General features: G+C 46.3%; 1 protein-coding gene across 1 annotated transcript in view; it reads left to right on the top strand.

Moving 5' to 3' along the window:
- The window catches only part of ACOXL (acyl-CoA oxidase like), a 362,457-nt gene that overhangs the window by 51,606 nt on the left and 289,690 nt on the right, over nt 1-21,161 (top strand). The window contains 3 exon segments of the mRNA XM_047781208.1: nt 6,600-6,683; nt 15,356-15,442; nt 15,771-15,869. Of these exon segments, the coding sequence (XP_047637164.1) occupies nt 6,600-6,683; nt 15,356-15,442; nt 15,771-15,869 (270 nt within the window).

The following is a 21,161-nucleotide window of genomic DNA, read 5'->3' as shown; positions in this document are numbered from 1 at the left end:
GAAGTATTTGAGCAGAGATGACGGGACAGAGTGAGTGCCTGTTTATAGAAGTTCCTCTGTGTAGATTGGCACCTGGATGGAGTTGTCATCTGTGATGGCCACAGGGATTACTTGAAAGGGTGTGCCGGGGACTGAGTTGGGACCTACCCAAGGACTCCAGGGCAGCTGGAATCCTGGTGCTATTCATTGATTGCATTGTAAACCATTCTGCATAGTGGAAACTTCTCATTTGAAGGCATAATTATTATTCTTGCATTGAAATATTATGTTAAAATGACAATAATTATTACATGTCATTTACTAAACCTCTTCTATGTGCCAGGTGAGGTGATTCATTCATTATGTAATTATTTATTGAATACCTACTATGAGGTAGTTCAAGAGGCAGTGGACAAAAGAGGCCAAAAATACTTGCTTTTTGGAGCTTACATTTCAAGGACAAGGCAGGCAACCAATTTAAAAAAGTACACTTTTGGAGTTCCCATTGTGGTTCAGTAGAAACACATCTGACTAGTATCCATGAGGATGCTGGTTCGATTCCTAGCCTTGCTCAGTGGGTGAAGGATCTGGTGTTGCTGTGAGCTGTGGTGTAGGTCACAGATGCAGCTCAGATCTGGTGTTGCTGGCTGTGGCGTAGGCCAGTGGCTACAGCTCTGATTTGACTGACTCCTAGCCTGGGAACCTCCATATACGGTGGGTGTGGCCCTAAAACGACAAAAAAAAAAAGTACATTTATGTCAAAAGGTTGTTGATGCTGGAGATAAAAATCAAGCATGGCAAATTGAAAGAGAAGTTAACCTATCTCTGATTACAGACAGCATCATCTTAAATAAAGCCCTAAAGATTTTACCAAAAAAAACCTGTTAGAACTGATAAACAAATTCATCAAAGTTGCAAGACATAAAACCAACCCCTCTTTTCCATTAAAATTACTGTAAAATAATGCGCTTTCCATTAACAGCAAAGCAAACTCATCTGTCCAACTGGTGATGTCTACATGATACATTCATCATTATATGCTGTCAATATTGATAAATTATGTGATTACACTAATAACCAGAAAAATTTCCAAGGCAGCTAGGAATTTTCTAGGAAGCATGTGCTGCCAAGACAAGAGGTATTAAATTTAAGGCAAGAATTTGGCAAATCTGAAACTGTCAAAATACTGCAATAATGTTGTGACAGATGAAAAATGTCTTTGGACAGAGCTGTGGGAATGTCACCTTTCATCATTGCTATATTGGGCTTTTCTGGAGTAGACCAGGCCCCTGGGGAGGGCAGAGGTACGGTGGTGACAGACAGTCTGTGTTACAGGACCCCCACCCCCAGCACTCTGCTCAGGGACCCCACTATGTGGCCCCAACAGAGAATCAGCAGAGCATAAGGAACACAGAGAGCAGGAAGGGTCTCTGTGTGGAGGCCACAATGATAAGTTTGGACTTTTTTTGTAAAAGTAACTGTGTGGGGGCCACAGTGATAAGTTTGGATTTTTTTGCAAAGGTAACTGTGTGGGGGCCACAGTGATAAGTTTGAATTTTTTTGCAAAGTTAACTGGACTCATTGGAGGGTTTTCTCATTGGTGGTGGAGGAAGAAGAAGGAAGCACAGCATTACGCTTATTTTGTTTTTTTATGGCTGCATCTGTGGCATGTGGAAGCTCCTGGGTCTGGGATTGAATCTGAGCCCCAGTTGCGACCTATGTTGCAGCTGTGGCAACCCGGGATTCTTTTTTTTTTTACTGCAGAAGGAAAGAAGTAGACATTGAGAGAGACAGAATATGGGCCATCTCAGATGTTGCAAGGCCAGCACTGGATTCTTTAATCCACTGTGTCAGGGTGGGGATTGAACCCCTGCCTCCGCAGTGACCTGAGCCCCTGCAGTTGGATTCTTAACCTGCTGTGCCGCAGCAGGAACCCATGTAATGCTTATTCTAAAAGTATTACAGTACTTCAATCAAAATTTGCAAGTTGATTCAAAAAACATATATGGAAATGCAAAAGACCTAGAATCATTAAAGCAATTCTAAAAAAGGATAAGTTTGAAGGACTCTCACTATTTGATTTCAAGACTTTTTATACAGCTGCTCAAGATTATGTGGTATTGGCATAAGGATAGACATATAGATTAAGAGGACAAATGGAGAGTCCTGAACTAAATCCAGACATATATGAGCAGTTGACTTTTGGACAGTGTTCCCAAGGCAATTCAATGGAAAAATAAAAGTCTTTTCAGAAGTTCTGGTTGTGGCTCTTTGGGTTAAGGACCCAACATAGTGTCTGTGAGGATGTAGCTTCGATCCCTGGCCTTACTCAGGTGGTTTAAGGATCTGGCATTGCCTCAAGCTGTAGCATAGGTTGAAGATGTGGCTCAGATGTGGTGTTGCAGTGGCTGTGGGGTAGGCTGGCAGCTGCAGCTCTAGTTAAACCCCTAGCCTGGGAACTTCCATATGCCACAAAAGGAGAAGAATAAGGAGAAGAAGAAGAGGAAAAGTCTTTTCAATAAATGGTGTTGGAACAACTGATAAATCCATAGGAAAAAAAGTTAAACTTGATTCCTACCTCACACTACACACAACAATAATTTGAGATGTATTACAGACCTAAACATAAATTCTACAATTACAGGTTTGTGTAAGAACAAAAGAGAAGCAGAGGTTTCTTAGAGAGCACCTCAAAATGTCAAACACATAAAAAAAAAAAAACCAACCCGATAGATGAATCTTTACAAAATGAAAACCTGTTGTTCATCAAAAGACGTCATGAAGAGAATAAGAAGGCAGTCCACAAACTAGGAAAGAATATCTTCAGTGCATATAGCTGAAAAAATTCTATCCAGATACAAAGGATTTGTATTCAGAATATATAAAGTGTTCCTAGAGCTCAATGATAAAAAGACAAACGAATCAATTTTAAAAATGGGCACAAGCCTTGAACTGACACTTTATAAAAGGGCACAAATTGCTGATAGGCATGTAAAAAAGTGCTGGGCATCTTTAGTCATCTGAGAAATGCACATTTACACCATAGTGAGATGATATTATGGCCCCTCTAGAACAGCTAAAGATGGGAAAGACTGACAATATTTTGATGAGGACGTAGAGAAACTAGGACTCTCACATACAGTTGGTGGGAGTGCAAAATGGTCCAGTCATTTTGCAGAAGTTTGGGGCAGTTCCTCACCATTAAACATAAACCTAGTCTTCAGCCAGCAGGTGCATTCCTGGGGGTTTATAGAAATGGAAACATATATCCACAAACAAAACTTGTGTGTGAATGCTTACATCAACTTTATTCATAATAACCCCAAACTGGAAACAACCCAGTATCCATCAGCAAGAGGTTGGACACATTGTGGAAGGGTCACAGATGGAACCACTCAGCCGCAAAAAAGAATGAACTGCTGATATACAAAACAACATGAACGCCTTATTTGCACAGAAGAATACAGACACAGAAGAGTGTATACCATATGATTCTACTTATGTAAAGTTCAAGAACAGGAAAACCTTGTGAATGTCGATAAAAAGAGAGCAGTGGTTGTCTGTGGGGGTGGGGACTCTGAAAAGGACCCTGAGGGCACTTTTGGGGTGGGGGCATGGGAATGTTCCATGATTTTAATAGGCGTGATGGTTATACAGGTAGAATATATTAAATCCAAATGAAGGCAGCTATTGATACAGTAGAAATACTGCAAAAAGGTATGCCAAAAAAGTGTTAGTTATTGAGTGATTGTTATCAATATGGGCAGTTCAATAGGCTGCCAACTGAATGGGAAGGGAGCCTGGTCAATATTAGACATTCTTTAATTAAGAACAATTAGAAGATCAGAAATGAAAGAAGAATTGAAGAAAAGAGAATTTATGTGTGGGAAAATGTTAAAAATAAGGAAATCCATCAAATTAAGCCTCATCTCAGTTCTGGAACTTTTACTTGATGTCTTGAAATGAACCAGCCTCAACAAATGCTTAAATCAACATCAGAGCATTACTCCCGTGGCCTTGCCCATCAGATGGAATAGTAAAGATTCAGAGTCTGGGAAAGGAAAATAATCGTCATAAACCATTGTCATGCTCCAAGATGGCTACATTTGGGGTGGGTTCTTTAGCAAATGTGATTGCAGTTTTTTTCCAAACTGGTGAGTAGAAATGATCATAGCTGGATACCAATCATGACACATGTGTCCACAGTGTAAAGGGAGAGAATGAAATATGAAGAAAACCATGAATAGCTGGAGATTCTGAAGGATTCACTTACTCCTGATGGTGTAGGTTTGGCTACAGCAGAGCAGGTGGTTTAAGGGGAGGAAGGGGTTGTTGTAATGATGTGGGGTGGGGTGACTCTTAGCAAGATCACTTGAGCATCGGGGCATGTCGGTGTCAAGGGCTCTGGGGACAAGGCTGGTGGTACAGAATGGGGGTGGGTTTGGGGTGGACTGGCTGTAAAGGCTGAACCACCCAGAGTCCCTGGCCTCCCTCTAGCTTAACAATAAAGGACATTGAGGGCTGGGAGAACAGATGTCCATGTGAGGAGTGTGAAGATCTGGTTTCTGGCTCCTGCTCTCCCACTAACTAGGTAACTCAGGTTGGACAAGTCTTTTGATCTCCCTGAGCCTAGACTTTTCCATCTGTTACATGGGGGTCAGCATTCCTGTCCCTTCCAGTCCCTTGAGGAGTGTTGATGTGGGGATCTGTGGGACAGAGACCCAGGGGCTACAAATGTCTGCTGCAGTTTTTTTTTTTTTTTTAATTATCTATTGCTAAGGAACCCTCCTGTGTGAGCTGGAGCTGGAGCTGGAGCTAGGCAATGGTTTGTGCTCCAGCCTTGGAGGTATTTTAGGAAATAATCAATACAAGATGCATTGGGTTGGAGCCACCATAAGAGTCATAAATCTTGACAGGCTGCTGTTTGATAACATTAATAGCATTTGAGAGAAACATTGTGAAAACCCACAAGAGGGAAAACAGAGTGTGTTTGGGGAGAGAGCCTAAGCCAACGTGGAAACTGAGAGCCATTCAAGGAAGGTCCCTCCTGCTGCTGGTGGGGCAGCTTTATACACATGTATGCACACATGCACACAGGTGCTCACACATGTATACACTCATGCACATGGGCAATGAGCACCAGTCTTGCTGGCTGCATCTCCAAAGAGACTGGCAAACCAGGAAAGCCGGCATTAATTCCCACAGAGGGTAATTGGGATTTGCACACTCAGAGACCCTTTACCCTTGGAGGAAATGTCTCCTGCCTCTGAAATCCTAAAATAAAACATTGACAGTGTTTTTGCCCTGCTCTTATTTCTCACTGGTGGAGAGGAGCATGCTCCTGCAGCTTTGGGATTCCTGGCTGTTGTGCACAGCATGGGGGGAGAGGGGAATGAAGCATCGCATGCCTTGAGATGGTCTGTATGTTTCGAAAGGAAAGCAAAGAATATTGCTTTTCTTGTATCCAAAATATTCCCGAGCCTTGAGATGGTCTCTATGGTTAGAAAGGAAAGCAAAGAATACTGCTTTTCTTGTGTCCAAAATGTTCCCCAGTCTTCGAATCCTCTGTCTTGACTTCAAGACCATTGCCTGGACATGTGCCAGGTGTTCACTGTTGGTAGGAGCGTCAGTGCAGACATGCTGCGGGTCCAAGTTGCTATGTCCCCGGGGGATGGCCTGGGGACAAACCTGGTTAAGGCAGCTCAAGGCCAGAGGGGAGTCTATCAGGGGCTGACCACGCAGGTACTGTCAACTTCCTATTGTGTAAGAAAAGAGAATCTTCAAGTAATTTATCTGTGGTCAGAGACCAGATGGCCACACTGATAAAGGATAAAGATGAACAGCAAGGATTTACTGTACAGCACAGGGAACTCTAATGCCTTGTACTAAACTATAATGGAAAATAACATAAGTGTGTGTGTGTGTGTGTGTGTGTGTATAACCAAATCACTTTGCCATACACCAGAAGTAACGCAATATGGTAAATCAACTACATTTCAATAAAAATACTTTTAAAGAGGAAGAGCAACACTGTAAATCAACTGTACTTCAATACTGCCCCCAAACAAAACTGAAACAAACCCATGAAAACACATTTTATTTTCTTCTTTCTTTTTAGGGCCACACCCCCCGCATATGGTGTCCCAGGCTAGGGGTTGAATCAGAGGTACAGCTGCATGCCTACGCCACAGCCACAGCAACCGGGGATGAGCTGCATCTGCAACCTACACCATAGCTGGTGGCAATGCTGGAACCTTAACCCACTGAACGAGGCCAGGGATTGAACCCGCATTCTCATGGATCCTCGTCTGATTCGTTAATTGCTGAACCTCAAAGGGAACTCTGGAAATACACTTTACAAAGCAACCCTCTGCAATTAGGAAACCAGTCACTACAGTGTTTGTGTTGAAGCTTTATCTATAGAAAAATAAAAATTAAAAAGAGGATGGAAAGGTGGACTTCAGAAAGGTAATGGGATTATTTCTTAATTTAAAACTTGCTTTTAGTGGGTTGAATTTTGTTTATTGTAGAAGTAACATCTGTTTGTCTTTAAAAATGTTGATTTAAATGGTCAGAAAAATTGTAAGGAGATCTTGACATTGGGTCTGTCATGTTTCCAGGCAGAGAAAACAAAGAATTTTGTCAGTCGCAGCCTGGTCATAGGAGAAGTCCTCTCCATGGCAGACATGGCCACGGGAGTCAAGGTGAGAGGCACTGAGCTTCCTGCCCTCAGGAACGAATAGTTTTGAGTGAGACAAGGAATAAAACACAAAACCCTGTAGGTGTCAGCCTATTCCTGGACTAGATGTTTATAAGATGGTACGCCTGCCAACCCATCCCCCTGACTTCCTCTTAACTCATTATCTTCAACTCCATATTCATTTTTCTTTGCTTTTCTTTTTGTGTAGTGTTACTGCACTTATGTCGATCAGTTATTTTTCTGTCTTAATTTTACACAAACAGTATCACCTCCATTTGTTGTGTATTTTCTTCAGTGAAATAGTATCACTAAGGCTGACCTATATTGTGGCATGCCGCTGTATTCATTCATGTTTATTTTTCAAAAAATCCTATTTTGAAATAATCATACTCACAGGAATTTCCAAAAATAGTACATGGAGTCATGTGAACATTCACTCAGTTTCTGTGACAGTGTACAATCGATCAGCATTAGTACAGTACTGTTAATTAGACTATAGAACTTACCCATATTTCACTAGTTTTCACACACACCCTCAGTTGTGTGTGTGTGTAATTCTATGCAGTTTGGTCCCATGTAAAGTGTTATGCAACCACCTCCACAATCAAGATATAGAACTGTTTCATCATCACAAAGAAACTTACAGTGATACCCATTTTCCTTTGCATCCAGCCCCCGCCCCCCCCAGCATCCCAGCCCTTCAGTAGCCGTTAATCTCTATCTCTATGGTTTTGCCATTTTGAGAACAGTATATAAACATTTTTGACCACCGAATAATATTCCTCGGTGTAACTGTGCAACAGCACTGGGAATTCTTAGATTTCTCCATTTTTGCTGATCAAGTAGGTATAAAATGGCAGAGCACTGTGGGCTTGCTTTGCATGTACCAGCTCACCAAGAATGGTAAACACAATAGCTTGAAGGGCATGGCTCCTGGTGCCCTAAGTCTCCCAGTAGACATGTGGCCCTACATGTGCCCTTTGTTCCCTCCCTGGACACCACTGCATCTCCAAAGAAGTCCCTGCATGCAAACATGCAGGCCTGATGTCCCAAGGGGAGAAATTAAAATTAGAACATTAAGAAAGAACAATCAGACAAGAAGCCAGGTCCATCATTCATAAGTCCAAGATGGACACTCTTTATGTTCTGCAGTGTAGACATTTAAAAATGGATAGGCATTAAAAACAAAGAGATCTGTGAGTGCTATCCCATGGTGGGGACACCCATCCACCATTAGGTCCTTTGGGGAAACTGGCTTCCCGACGATTTCAGCCAGGCAGGGTCTCTTCTTCTCTCCTGGATGGTTGGCTGTGGTTTCCAGAGTGAAGAAAGTCAGCTGAGATGCAGCAAATAGATCTTCCTCTCATATCTAGACTGGTCTAGACTCATGATCCTCAGTTGGTGCTTTTATCATGTTGCCCCCATCTGCATTCTCTTCAAGCCTCTAGTGGGTCCTGACCATGGGTAAGTCTCCATGGGACACAGGGAGTTCCTGCTCTCTGGGCGGGGAGCCTGCACCTCTGTACTTTCAGAGTCTCACTCTGAGCCTGGTGCACAGAGTTGCAGAGGGAATGTTTGAGTGAATGGGGGAGGGGCAGCCTCTGGTTGCAAGCAGACTTAAGGAACCCACTGTACCCTGTAGATCCTTGTTCAAATGACAAACTGTAAAGACAAATTATATGTCAGTTGGGGAAATTTGGACATTGGATATTTGGCAATATTAAAGAATCATTATCATATTTTAGGTGGAATAATGGTTTTAGGGTCATGTTTTTTAAAAGGGTCTTTTATCTTTTCCACATGTGTAGGAAATACATAGGGGTGTAGCATGGAGAGTGAATGGGGGGAAAGAGGAGTAAAATGGACCGTGAGCTGGGCATCTTTGAGTCCATTGTAGTCTTCTCTTTTGTTTGAATTTTTTCTGCAATAAAAAACTTTAGAAAAAGTTTTACTCCTGAGTATCCTAGAAGGAAACATGAATAGATGTAAAGAAATAGATGTTTGGAGTTCCTACTGTGGCTCAGTGGGTTAAGAACCTGACATATTGTCCAAGAGGTTGCGGGTTTGTTCCCTAGCCTCTCAGTGGGTTAAGGTTCCAGCATTGCCCCAAGCTGTGGCATAGGTTGCAGATGCAGCTTGGATCTGGTGTTGCTGTGGCTGTGGCGTAGGCCGGCAGCTCTGATTCAACCCCTGGGAACTTCCATACACCACAGGTATGGCTGTAAAAAGAAAATAACAACGAAAGAGATCTTTAAAAATACTTCTTGATCATGTCGATCCTCTGTGTAAAGCCCCTTCCTATTTTGCTTTAGAAAACCCCTCCATCTTTGAGGTGGCCCGCGGGTCCTCAGGTGGTCTGGCCCTGCTCACCTCTCCAGACACCTTGTGTACCACTTAGGCCGGTCTGGGACATCTCTCACCCTGGCCTTCTTCCAATCGCTCGAATCCACCTTTGGACCACCCATGCTATTATCCTTGAACTATCTTTCCCCCTCCTTCACCTGCCTGACACCTGCTCACTCTTTAAGTTCCAGGTCAAGTGTCGTTCCTTCAGGAAAACGTCCTGAAGTTTAAATCCCATCTGCACATTGCCACCTGTCTTGGTACCTTGCAGTGTTCTGCATAGCGGGGACTCATTCTGAGTGGATGTATTTCTTCGTCTGTCTACTGTGCATCTCTTAGCACCACTAGAGGGTAAACTTCTGAAGACTCTCCGTCTACATTCTCAGTGTATGGGAAGTGTCAATACATGAATATTAAATGGATACATAGAATCAAAACCATGTGACAGTTACTCAAAAGATGGTTGGTAAAATTACCATATGATCCAGCAGTTCCACTCCTGGGGTGGGGTGGGGCGGGGGGTGGGGAGTGGGTAGAATTAAAACAGGGACTCAAATGGATACTTGTATGCCAGTGTCCTTTATGGCATTGTTCACAATAGCTAACAGGTGGAAAGAAACAAGTGTCCATCAACAAATTAATGGATAAACAAAACATGGTCTTTACACACACACACACACACACACACACACACACACACACACACACACACACACACACACACCATTGAATATCATTCCACCATAGAAAGGAATGAAATTCTGGTACCTGTTACAGCATCAATGAGTTTTGAAAACACAATGCTCAGTGAAGCAAGCCAGACACAAAAGGACAAATAGTGTGTAATTCCACCTATATGAAATATTGAGTGTAGGCAAATTCATAGAGCTAGGAAAGTAAGTTATAGGTTGCCAGAGGCTGGGGGGAGAGGAGAATGAGGGGAGTCGTTAGGAAACGGGCACAACATTTCTGTTTGGGGTGATGGAAGAGTTTTAGAAATAGATAGTGGTGATGGTTGCATAGCACTGTGAATGAAGTTAGTACCCTGAACCATACATATTAGCAAGGGCTAAAATGGCAAACTTTGTGTTATATGTACCACAATACATATAGCTCATTTTATATTGTAAAATGTACATTTTTATCTTCAATCAAAAATCTTTGTGTGTGTATGTGTGTGTGTGTGTGTGTGTGTATGTTTGCTTTTTAGGGCTGTACCTGCGGCACATGGAAGTTCCCAGGCGAGGGATCTAATTGGAGCTGTAGCCACTGGCCTACACCACAGCCACAACAACACCAGATCTGAGCCGCATCTGCGAGCTACACCACAGTTCATGGCAATGCCGGATCCTTAACCCACTGAGTGAGGCCAGGGGTTGACCCCACATCCTCATGGATACTAGTCGGGTTCATAACCCACTGAGTCATAATGGAGACTCCCAAGAAACTGAAAATTTAGCAAAAGTGATTGTTAACCCTGTCTGCTTCCCCCATATCAGTCATTGCAAGGGTGTATTCTTTTGCTTGGGCTTGAACATCCTAGACAGTTAGCGGAAGTGTAGGTTGTACCTCTGCGTCCAACCCTGAGGCCACGCTGCCTTTCCTTTTGGTGGGGGAGGGAGACTTTGGGACTTGGTGTTCCGGGGACAGTGAACAGTCACACCCTCCCCAGAGCTCGGTGCCAGCCCAAGGCCCCTCCTGGCTTTCCTGTACACCTTCCTGCCAGCTGGATACCAGCCTAAGCATCAGCTCATCAGAGTCATCTCTCCCTCTGGGTCCATGTCATCCAGAGGCTCCTGGTGTCCCTGGGTGCTCTGGACAAACACAGCTGGTAACTCACACAGCCGAGGGCTGGCTGAGCCAGGGGCTGCTTGGAGAGCGACTCTCAGTGAGGGGGCCAGAAAGGGGGAGAGGTGCCAGGGAGAGAGATTTTGTTTGCTGAGGGCTCAGAACCCCCACTCCAGCTTGGGAGCCAGCCCAAGGTCTCCCACCAGGCTGATGCAATCTGGAAGGACTCCACAGCCAAAAGCAATGCGACATGCTTCCTTTTCCTCCTCCCCATGCCAGCTCCCTTTTTCCTTATGCAAATCATCTTGCCCTGTCTTAGTTTGCTTAGGCTGCCATGAGAAAATGCTATGGATTGGGTGGCTTAATAGACATTTATTTATTTTTATTTATTTATTTATTTATTTATTTATTTATTTATTTATTTATTTATGTCTTCTTAAGGCCACACCCTCGGCACATGGAGGTTCCCAGGCTAGGGGTCCAATTGGAGCTGTAGCTGCCGGCCTACACCACAGCCACAGCAACACCAGATCCAAACTGCATCTGTGACCTACACCACAGCTCACAGCAATGCTGGATCCTTAACCCACTGAGCAAGGCCAGGGGTCAAACCCACATCCTCATGGATCCTCATGGATCCTAGTAGGATTCTTAACCTGCTGAGCCATAATAGGAACTCCAACAAAAATATATTTTCTTACAGTTCTAGATGCTGGGAAGTCCAAGATCAAGGTACCAGCTGATTCAGTTCCTGGTGAGGGCCCTCTTTCTGGCTGTAGACAGTCAGCCACCTTCTCTCTGTGTCCTCACATTTTAGGGGTGGGGGTGTGTGGGGAGAGAGAGAGAGACAGGGAGGGAGGAGAGAGCTCTTGAGCCGTGGTATTTTTTATAAGGGCACTATCCCACCCTGAGGGCCCCATCCTCATGACCTTGTCTAAACCTAATTACTTCCCAAGGTTGCTATATGCTAATATCATTGCATTGGGGATCGAGGCTTCAGCATAAGAATTTTGGGCCAGGACCCAATTTAGTCCATTGCAGTATTTTTTTTGGGGGGTCACCATTGTCTCAAAAACCATTTGTGTGTACCCCATCTTGTAAAGCACGTGCCTGGGAGAACCCATATGCTCTCAGAATGGAAAGACTCTGAATGCACTTGAGGGCTCTTTAGGAACGACCTGGCTTCCTGCACACATGACAGTCCTGGTGGGTCTGTGGCAGCAGGGGAACAGTCAGAGTGAGGTAGGTTCATGTCCTGTCTCTGGGACGTTTCCATCACATTCTGACACGTTGCATTATGCCTCTGCAGCTGTTTTCTCTTCTGTGGAGCTAGGTTCACAGGCAGGTTCAGCTGCAAACTCTAGGCCCAGGAGAAGCTCCGGGCCCTGCCTGGCAGGCTGCAGAAGCTCTCATAAGTGGTGTGGGCTATAGCCCCCAAGACATGGCTGGAGCCCTTCCCAGTGGTCTTCTAGGTAGTGGATGGAGGTGAGGTCAACCTGTGTACCCAGCTCCAGCCCCCCAGCTTTCCCGGCCACTGTGGGATGGCTCTCCCTCTGGTCACTATTTGGATGCTAAGAGGCCCTGCTGGGGGCTGCATTCTCAACCCCCCGTCCGCCTGTCCTGACCAAAGTTCCCAGCCTCCAGGTGTCTCCCACTCTGGCTTCCAGAGGCTGCTGCCAGCCCTCCCTGGGCACCCAGTGTCATCTCTGTCCCTTTGCTCTTCCAGGTAAGTGAGAAAGGAGAGAGGGAGCTTTCCCAAACACATAGTACAGGTGCGCCTGTGTTTAGACTTTGCCTTACATGTCCCTGCCACTGCCTTTCCCAGTCTCTGTGTCCTGTCCCCTGAGGCGGGCCAGGGGCCAGGGCCCTCGCTGGGTAGTGGTGATGACAGTGGACGCAGTGCCCTCTCAGGAGGATACCTTGTGCTGCTCGTTCGTGATGGGTTGACGCCCTTCTCCAGGCCCACATGGCACCCCTGTCTTGTGAGCCTGTCCCCTGCTCCCTGGCTCCTCCCACAAGTTTCCCCCTTGTAGTTGATGGGCTGCTGTCCGTCTGAAGACTCAGGACTCAGGTCAAAGTCTGGGTGTCACCCGGAGGTCTCTGTTGCCGCCACCTCCCACATCTAGCCCATCAGCTCTGTCGTCACAATCGACCCCAAATCCCTCTACCTCTTCCCTCCTTTCCTGAAGTTTGACCACCACCCACCAGCTCACAGCAGCAGCTGCTTGCTGGCCCCTTTCTCCTGTCAGCTAGCTGGACTCTGTGCCCCCTACAGGAGGCACCTGCTCAAAGTGTAAGTCCAGCTGGGGAGTCAGCTGCTTAGAGCCCCCCTGGTCTGATAATATGGCTTTGGCAGCACACCTGGGCGGGTGGGGGGGATTGCAGGAGGGGAGAGGCCTGTGTCTGAACCAACTGTGTGGATTGCCTCTGTTAATTCCTGCAAACCTGCCAGCTTCATTCCCCCAGCCCAGGGCTCTCACTAATAGCATTTAGTGAATGGAGTCTTTCAAAATGTGGATGAAACACTCATCTCCCCTCCCCTCTTCCTAAAGAGGAGGAAAAATGTAAAACCTAGAAAAACAATATATTATAAAGAACGCATTAGCCAAAGATTTAAGGGTGGAAAATTCATCCTGCTTTAGTTTTAGAAAAATATTTTTCTTTAACTTGATTTCCAAGATAGTTAGGGGGGAAAAAATTTACCGTTTGGATGGATGCCATTTTCCTGGGCTGGAATTAGTAATGTGACCTGCAGTATTGCCAGTGATTCCGTGGAGCTGGGTGGTGAGCATTGAGCACCTTTCTGAGGATACGTTATGATTCTCCAGATGCAAAGTGTTTCAAATGTCCAGAGTGATGAGTGAAATTCATCCGCCGTGAGGTCAGAGCATTTCAGCTGGTCAGGTGGTGTGGTTTGAGTTGATGACGTGGCTTTTTCGGCAGTTGGCACCAGGGTGATCACACACATGCGGGGCAGGGACTGGTCCCCACCGGAGGCTGATGACAGTCTGACAGGTAGCTGTGAAGATGCTGTTCCTGCCACTTCCCTGCGAGGTCCTCCTTGGGGTCAGTGTGTCTGCTTGGGCTCATCCAATGGGAGTGACTCCAGAAAGAAAAAGTATCCGGTGTGGCTGGCTTCAGGCGTGTGTGGGTGGGAGACTGTCTCCCTCGTCTCTCGGCTTCTCTTCACTGTGACCCCCCAGGGTTGTCTTCCTCCTCCAGCTCTCGTGATGGCAAGAGCAACCCTGGGCCTCCATCCCTCCAGCTTAAGGAGAGAGTTTCTCTTTACCAAGAGCTGACTCATGGGAGCCACTTGGACTGGACCCACTCAGATCGCAGGTCCAGCTGAAAGCATCTTTGGGGCCACTGTGTTATGCAGATCAGCTGGTCCTGGGTCCCAGGCTCACCCTGAAGCTGGAGTAGAGATGGACATTAGCTGCGAACCCCTTGGACCGATTCTGGGGGAGGAGGAAGGAAACTGGGACTCTGTTTCTGGGTGTGGGGAGATGCTGACCGACAGGCATAGCAAGTGTCTGTACACCTGAGCTCTTCTGTCTTCGCAGTCAGTCCCCTGCTCCCTTCAAAGGCCCTGCTCAGGCCACCCTTCTTTCTCTTCCTGCTCTTCCTCTTGACCAAAGCATTTGGAAGTGGCCCCTCGCTGAATCCTCACAGTGACCATATGAAGGGCTGTTAGGCATTAGGCAGCTTGGGTTTGAACCGCAACCCTGCACACTTCCTCAGGTGCAGCTGTGGGCTGGTGACTTTCCTCTCCCGAACCTCAGTGTCCCCATCTGCCCAGCGAAGGGCAGGGAATTTTCTTCCCAGTGTGACTGTGGGTCCACAAGCTCACGTTAGTGGAGCTCAGTGCATAGAAGGCGAGGGGGCAGGGGAGGGGGCTCAGTAAGTGGAGACAATCATTCACCGCCTTGTCAGATGCGGAAACTGCAGCTGCTGTGCCATTGTGTCATTGCCCAAGGCCCCACAGCCAGTGGGTGGCTGACCTGGGATTTGAGCCCAGCCTCTGTCAGCCTGAGCTGAGTGCCTGCTCCTTCTGCAGCCTCGCCTCTTCCATGAGCTTGCCCATCTGCAGACTGTTTCTCATGGTACAACTCACCTCTGCTGCTGCTGCTGGGCTGACAGTGCCTGTGAAGATGCTGTTTCTGCCACTTCCCTGCAGTCAGCACCCAGGCTCAGTGCCCAGACGCTGCTGCACATCTTGCACATACCAGGCACCAAGCTAGACCCTGGGCAGACAAGGCAGAATAAACATTCAGAGCATCATCTGGTGGGGTGAGCGGGCAGCCATGAGGATGGAGCAATGATGTTCCTTCTCCCTCCAAGAGAGGGAACTGTGAGCCACGTCTGCCCGGAGGAACTGGGGCTGGATGGGCAACAAGGGGAAGGCCATGGATGCCTTGCTGCCCAGGGCGCTTTACAGCTTGATGAGCTGACCCGTGTACCTTGAATGGAGCTTGCCCAGTGGGTTTTGCCATCATTAAATTCTTAACTCTTGCTAACAGTGGTGTGTATTGTCCTTGTTTCCAGTGTGGAATAATTTATTGGCTATTTGGTGGTGCCATCAGGAATCTCGGAAGCCCAGCACACGTGACTAAATGGCTTCAGCCACTCCAGGTAAGGCATGTACCTCAACAGATATCTTGTACGGAGAGCCGTAAAAACCCACAGTAGCTAGGGGTGTGTGTGTGTGTGTTTCCAGATAATAAAACAGAGAATTAGTCTCAGCCAGATCTTTGTTTGAAATGAGAATTTTAAGACTCCTTTTTAAAACTGCACAGAGTCTGTCATACTGTTATCGCCTTAGCTGTCACCAGAGTGAATTTTTTTGATTATCTCCAACTCACCTCTCCCTCTCTTACCAACATAATAATGATCTGAGAGGTCTGCGATTAGAGCAACCATCTGACTAGCTGATTCCCCTCTGACACCTGACAAACTCTAGGAGCAGAAATACACGGGGATGTTTGCAATGACTGAGAGGGGCCACGGGAGCAACGTGAGAGGGATCCAGACAGAAGCCACCTTTGACCTCTCGGCACAGGTGAGGATTCTTCTGCCCAGCCTTCCAGGGTTCGGGGCAGCAGGAGACCTATACACGATGGACTCTTCTTTCTTTTTTTTTCTTTTTGGTCTTTTTAGGGCTAGTGCCCAGGCTAGGGGTCGAATCAGAGCTGCAGCTGCCGGCCTACACTGAAGCCACAGCAACACCAGATCCGAGCTGTGTCTGTGACCTACACCCCAGCTCATGGCAACGTTGGATTCTTAACTCACTGAGTGAGGCCAGGGATCAAACTTGCTTCTTCATGGATACAAATCAGGTTCTTAGCCTGCTGAGCCACAATGGGAACTCTGGATTGTCCTTTCTGAATCCGTCTTCACCCCTGTCGTATGCACTGGGCTGGAGGGGCTCAGGTTTAGAAGAATTTCTAAGTGCTTTGGTGGAGGTGGGGGTACGCTCAGCCTTTGTGAGTCTAATACCAGCTAACACTTAGACAGCACTTCCTATGGGAAGGGCACTGCTCTGAGTGCTCTGTGCACTCTCACTAATTTCAGGCTTTGTAACCACTCAGTGAGAACAGGACCTAAGCCATTTTGTGGTCCTTCCTAACAGGGGCAGGTAAGTGGATGGAAGAGCTGTCTGCTGGCATGTGCTACCGCACTGTGAGGCAGGAGGGTGCTCTGTGTGCACTGGGGCTTCCTTCTGGGGACCAAGTCCTGGGCACTCGCACGATGCAATGTCTGTATTGTGACCTGCACAACAACCCACGTGGCAACCAAAAGAAAAATTCCCTAAACAATCTGACTTTATTGTATGTGATGAACTCCAATAGTTTCCTTTTCCATTCTGAATCATTAAAAAATGTTGGCAAACTCTTTAAATTGACCTCTCTCCACAGACAGGTGACAGAAGAAACACTGCCCTGTAAATCCCTCCCCCATCTTTGTAACTCTTATTCCTTGCCCCCAAATAAAGAAAGCAACTATTTACTTATTTATTTCACTCTCCTTTTTATTTGTTTATTTATTTTTTGTCTTTTTGCCATTTCTTGGGCCACTCCCACGGCATATTAGGGGTCTAATCGGACCTGTAGCCACCAGCCTATGCCAGGGCCACAGCAACGTGGGATCTGAGCCGCGTCTGCGACCTACACCACAGCTCATGGCAATGCCGGATCCTTAACCCACTGAGCAAGGCCAGGGATCGAACTTGCAACCTCATGGTTCCTAGTCGAATTCATTAACCACTGCGCCACGACGGGAACTCCCTCACTCTCCGTTTTAGTTTCTTGTTTGAGATTGGATATTCTGAAGAGCCACATAGGGTAAATATATCATGCAGGTTTTTTTTTTTTTCTAGAAATGAGTGTGTGTTGTAAATATGTGTGCAAGCCTATGCATGTGTGGATGTGGCCATGTACATGTGGGTGTGGCTGTGTATATAGGTGTAGCCGTGTGCATGTGTGTGGCTTAGTGTGTGTGGCCATATGCATGTGCATGTATATGTGTGCCTCTAGGCGTGTGTGTGTGTGTGTGTGTGTGTGTGTGTATGTGTGTGTGTAGACTCAGCCTTTTCTTCATTTTTACTGAGTTCGTCCTTTAGAACCTGGAGCTTTGTTTGCAGGATTTCTGACCCATGAATTCTAGTTGGAAGGGGTCAGCATTTAGAATGAGAGTGGCAGGTTAGGGTTGTTTGCAGGATGTTTTGCCTTTCCTCCTGCCCTGCTGTCAATTCTCTATACAGCTAGTGATGTTTAAGATCATAGTAAGAACAAGAATAAGGACTGCCCCATGTTGAATGCCCACTCTGTGCCAGGCCCTGTGCCAAACACTCTCTCCAACAACAATGCTGTGGATGTGATAGTAAGTAAGGCAGCAAGAGAGATAAGGAGCAAGGGGGAGAGTACAAAGATTGCTTTCAGAATTGCCTCTTTCAACCCAGACTGACCATGCCAGTCTGGCTCAACATCTTGGGGTTCCTCAGAAGACGAAGTCCAGTCTCTCCTCATTGAGCACATGTGTGCCAGGTGCCAGGCGAAGCACTATGCATGCAACTCCAGATTATTATAGGAAGATTTTTTTTTTTCTTTTTAGGGTTGCACCTATGGCATATGGAAATTCCTGGGTGAGGGGTTGAATTCGAGCTGCTGCTGCAGGCCTACACCACAGCCACAACGACACCAGATCTGAGCCACATCTTTGACCTACATCACAGCTTGGGGCAATGTTGGATCTTTAACCCACTGAGCAAGGTCGGGGATCAAACCCACATCCTCATGAAGACTATGTTGGGTTCTTAACCCACTGAGCCACAGTGGGAACTCTGTGGAAGATATTCTTGTCCCTATTTTACAGGTGGAAAAACTGAGGCTCACAGAGGTTAGGAGATGTTCTATGGCTATGCAGTTAGCAAGTGAGTCTCAGGTTCAAGGGGGACTGTCCTCAGCAGCCTAGCTTTCCTTCCAGGGATGGGGTGCTGACCAAACATCTTTGGGGTTTAGGCTGCAGTTTTTTCTCCCTAAACTGTGGTATTGAGGTCACCTTGCTGTCATTAAAGGGAAAAAACCCACCCACAATTCTTATGTATTTGTTTCTTCTTACAATCATTGTGTCCCCACCCCCCCACAAAAATCATTTTCCTGTATCGATCCCATTTTCCCCAAACAGCATCAGTGATGGAGCTACCTGGTGTGCTTCAGCAGCTGCCACTTTCTGCAGGGAACTTGCAAAGTTGCAACTGTAATGATGAGAGGACTCCACTGAATGCACTGCCTCCTGTGGGAATGAGGGAAGGGGCAGACCCTCCATGAGCTCAAGCTGGATGGTTCTCTTAGCAGGGAATAGATTTCTCCCTCATCAGTTTCTGTACTTTCCCCTTCATTTCCCTTTGTAAACATTAGAGCCTATCAAATGAGTCCTCTCTCCCTCCCAGACTGTTTCAGTCTGTGCTTTCTGGTTATTCATTCCTGTGGGCTGCTTGTCTTATTTTTATTTTTGGATGGCGGATTGAGGAGTGCTATGGAGAGTTTCGAGGGAAGATGGAGTTTTATTTTTGCCCTTTATGCGAAATCACAAAAACAAATGAGGCAAAATGCTCTCTGGCCAAAGCCACCCCTTCTGGGGCTTATAGAACTGACCATTTTGTCAGCCTTCAATAGCTAATGATCATGGGAACCGACACACATGGTGCACATTATTTAGAGACAGCTTTCATGCTGGCGTTTTGGCGGATACAGTAGTGCCAAATCAAGTATTTGTTGCCAGCAGTGACCAATCTCCTTTCCCAGAGCGGATGCTGATGGGGACGGATGGCCTCTGTCCCTTCCCGCCCACCAGATCTCCTCTGCCAGGCTCCCAGCATTTCTCTGCTGCCTCCCTTCTCACCCTCGGTGTTAGCCACTCCTCGCCTTGTGGCTTTTGTTGTTTGCTGTTGTTTGTTCCTGCACCCAGCCTCCAAATAACTCCTTTCTGTGGAAGCCCTGGTTGGCCTGATAAGACAAGGGCAGCCTCCAGAGGCTTCTCTTCAAAACAATCAGTGTGTCGCTTTATGTTTCTGAAAAGCCCGTGCTGATGTTAAAAGTTTCCCTGAGCACACATGTATCAGAAAATGTTTCCTTGGGCTCCAGAGCTGTATGTCTTGGCCGGAGGGAAAGTGCCATCTATATACTTAAAAATCTGAAATTTGAGCTGATCAATAGCTTGTTGGTTTGGTTCGGCAGCATCTTTGATATTGCCAGCTTCAAATAAATTTGCAGTGCTGCTGTTTTGTCATCCCCCCACTCCCATCGGACTCTTTGAGCCAACCCAGGTACGCAATATCCAGAGCTGGCAGCTGTGGTCTGTCTCTCCTTAACAAGGGGTTGAAGGGCATCCTGAGTGGTGAGCAGAATGAGGGAAAACCAAGGAGCGAAGAGGGACATTTCCATGGTGATCCTATTCTGGCTCCCAGAGAGGAAGACGAGGAAGGCAGAGTTTTGAGCAGAGATTGAAAACAAAAATCTCTGCATCCCCCGCCCCCCCACTGCTTCTTCCTGACCAGTGCTCATTTCAGATTGTTTTGAGCTGGAGTCCTTGGTCATATTATGTAGATAAGCTGGATGGCCCGTTTTAAGATTCTTTCTCTTAGGAGTTCCCATTGTGGCACAGTGGTTAATGAATCCGACTAGGAACCATGAGGTTGCAAGTTCCATCCCTGGCCTTGCTCAGTGGGTTGAGGATCCGGCGTTGCTGTGAGCTGTGGTGTAGTTCGCAGACACGGCTCAGATCCTGCATTGCTGTGGCTCTGGTGTAGGCTGACGGCTTTAGCTCCGATTAGACCCCTAGCCTGGGAACCTCCATATGCTGCGGGAAGCAGCCCTAGAAAAGGCAAAAAGACAAAAAAAAAAAATTCTTTCTCTTATAAGGTTGACAATTGTTTATAAAGGCTGGGGTTTGGGATTAGCGTATGTAAACTGAGGTATATGGAAAGATTGGCCAACAGGGACCTGCAGTACAGCACAGAGAACTCTACCAAGTATTCTGTGATAATCAATAGGGAAAAAGAATATGAGAGGGAATGGATACGCGTGTATGTATGACTGGGTCACTTGGTTGAACAGCAGAAATTATCAGAGCCTTGTAAATTAACTATGCTTTAATAAAACAAAAAAATAAGTAAATTTTTAAAAAAGGGCTTAATAAGCAAATAAGTAAATTAAAAATAATTAAATGGAAAAAAGGGCTTTTTGGTTTAAGGGCTTACACTCATGAGCTTCTGGGGGAACCTTTTGTTATTGTATTTGCTGATCAGGAAAATCGAGAGGCAGGTTCTGAAACAGTCTTTCCAAGGCTTAGATGAGGTATTTCTTTCTTTTGCTTTTTTTTTTTTTCTAAGGGCTGCACCCACGGCATATGGAGGTTCCCAGGCTAAGTGTTGAATTGGAGCTACAGCTGCTGGCCTATGCTGCCGCCACAGCAACACAGAACCCGAGCTATGTCTATGACCTATGCCCCAGCTCATGGCAATGCCAGATCCTTAACCCACTGAGGGACACTAGGGATCAAACCCGCGACTTCATGGTTCCTAGTTGGATTTGCTTCCGCTGCTCCACGATGGGAATTCTGAGGTATTTTTTTTTAATATAAAAGTCAAAATTGTCTGGGCTGAGATTCTAGGCATTGGCAGAAACAGGTCGTGGTTGCCTGTTAGTCTAGCTTGCAGGTGTACACATTTAATCTATGGTTAGTAAATTGCTGTTTAAACAATAGACCTATACCTTAGAGGCAGGGATGTTCGAAGCCCAGGAAACAGTGGAGGCCATGAGGAACCAAGTGATTGGTTCAGAAGGGGCAATGC

The sequence above is a fragment of the Phacochoerus africanus genome, chromosome 5 (assembly GCF_016906955.1).
Source record: "Phacochoerus africanus isolate WHEZ1 chromosome 5, ROS_Pafr_v1, whole genome shotgun sequence".
In the NCBI taxonomy this organism is placed as follows: domain Eukaryota; kingdom Metazoa; phylum Chordata; class Mammalia; order Artiodactyla; family Suidae; genus Phacochoerus; species Phacochoerus africanus.
The sequence above is the reverse complement of the archived record's forward strand: the minus strand, read 5'-3'. Positions and strand labels throughout refer to the sequence as shown.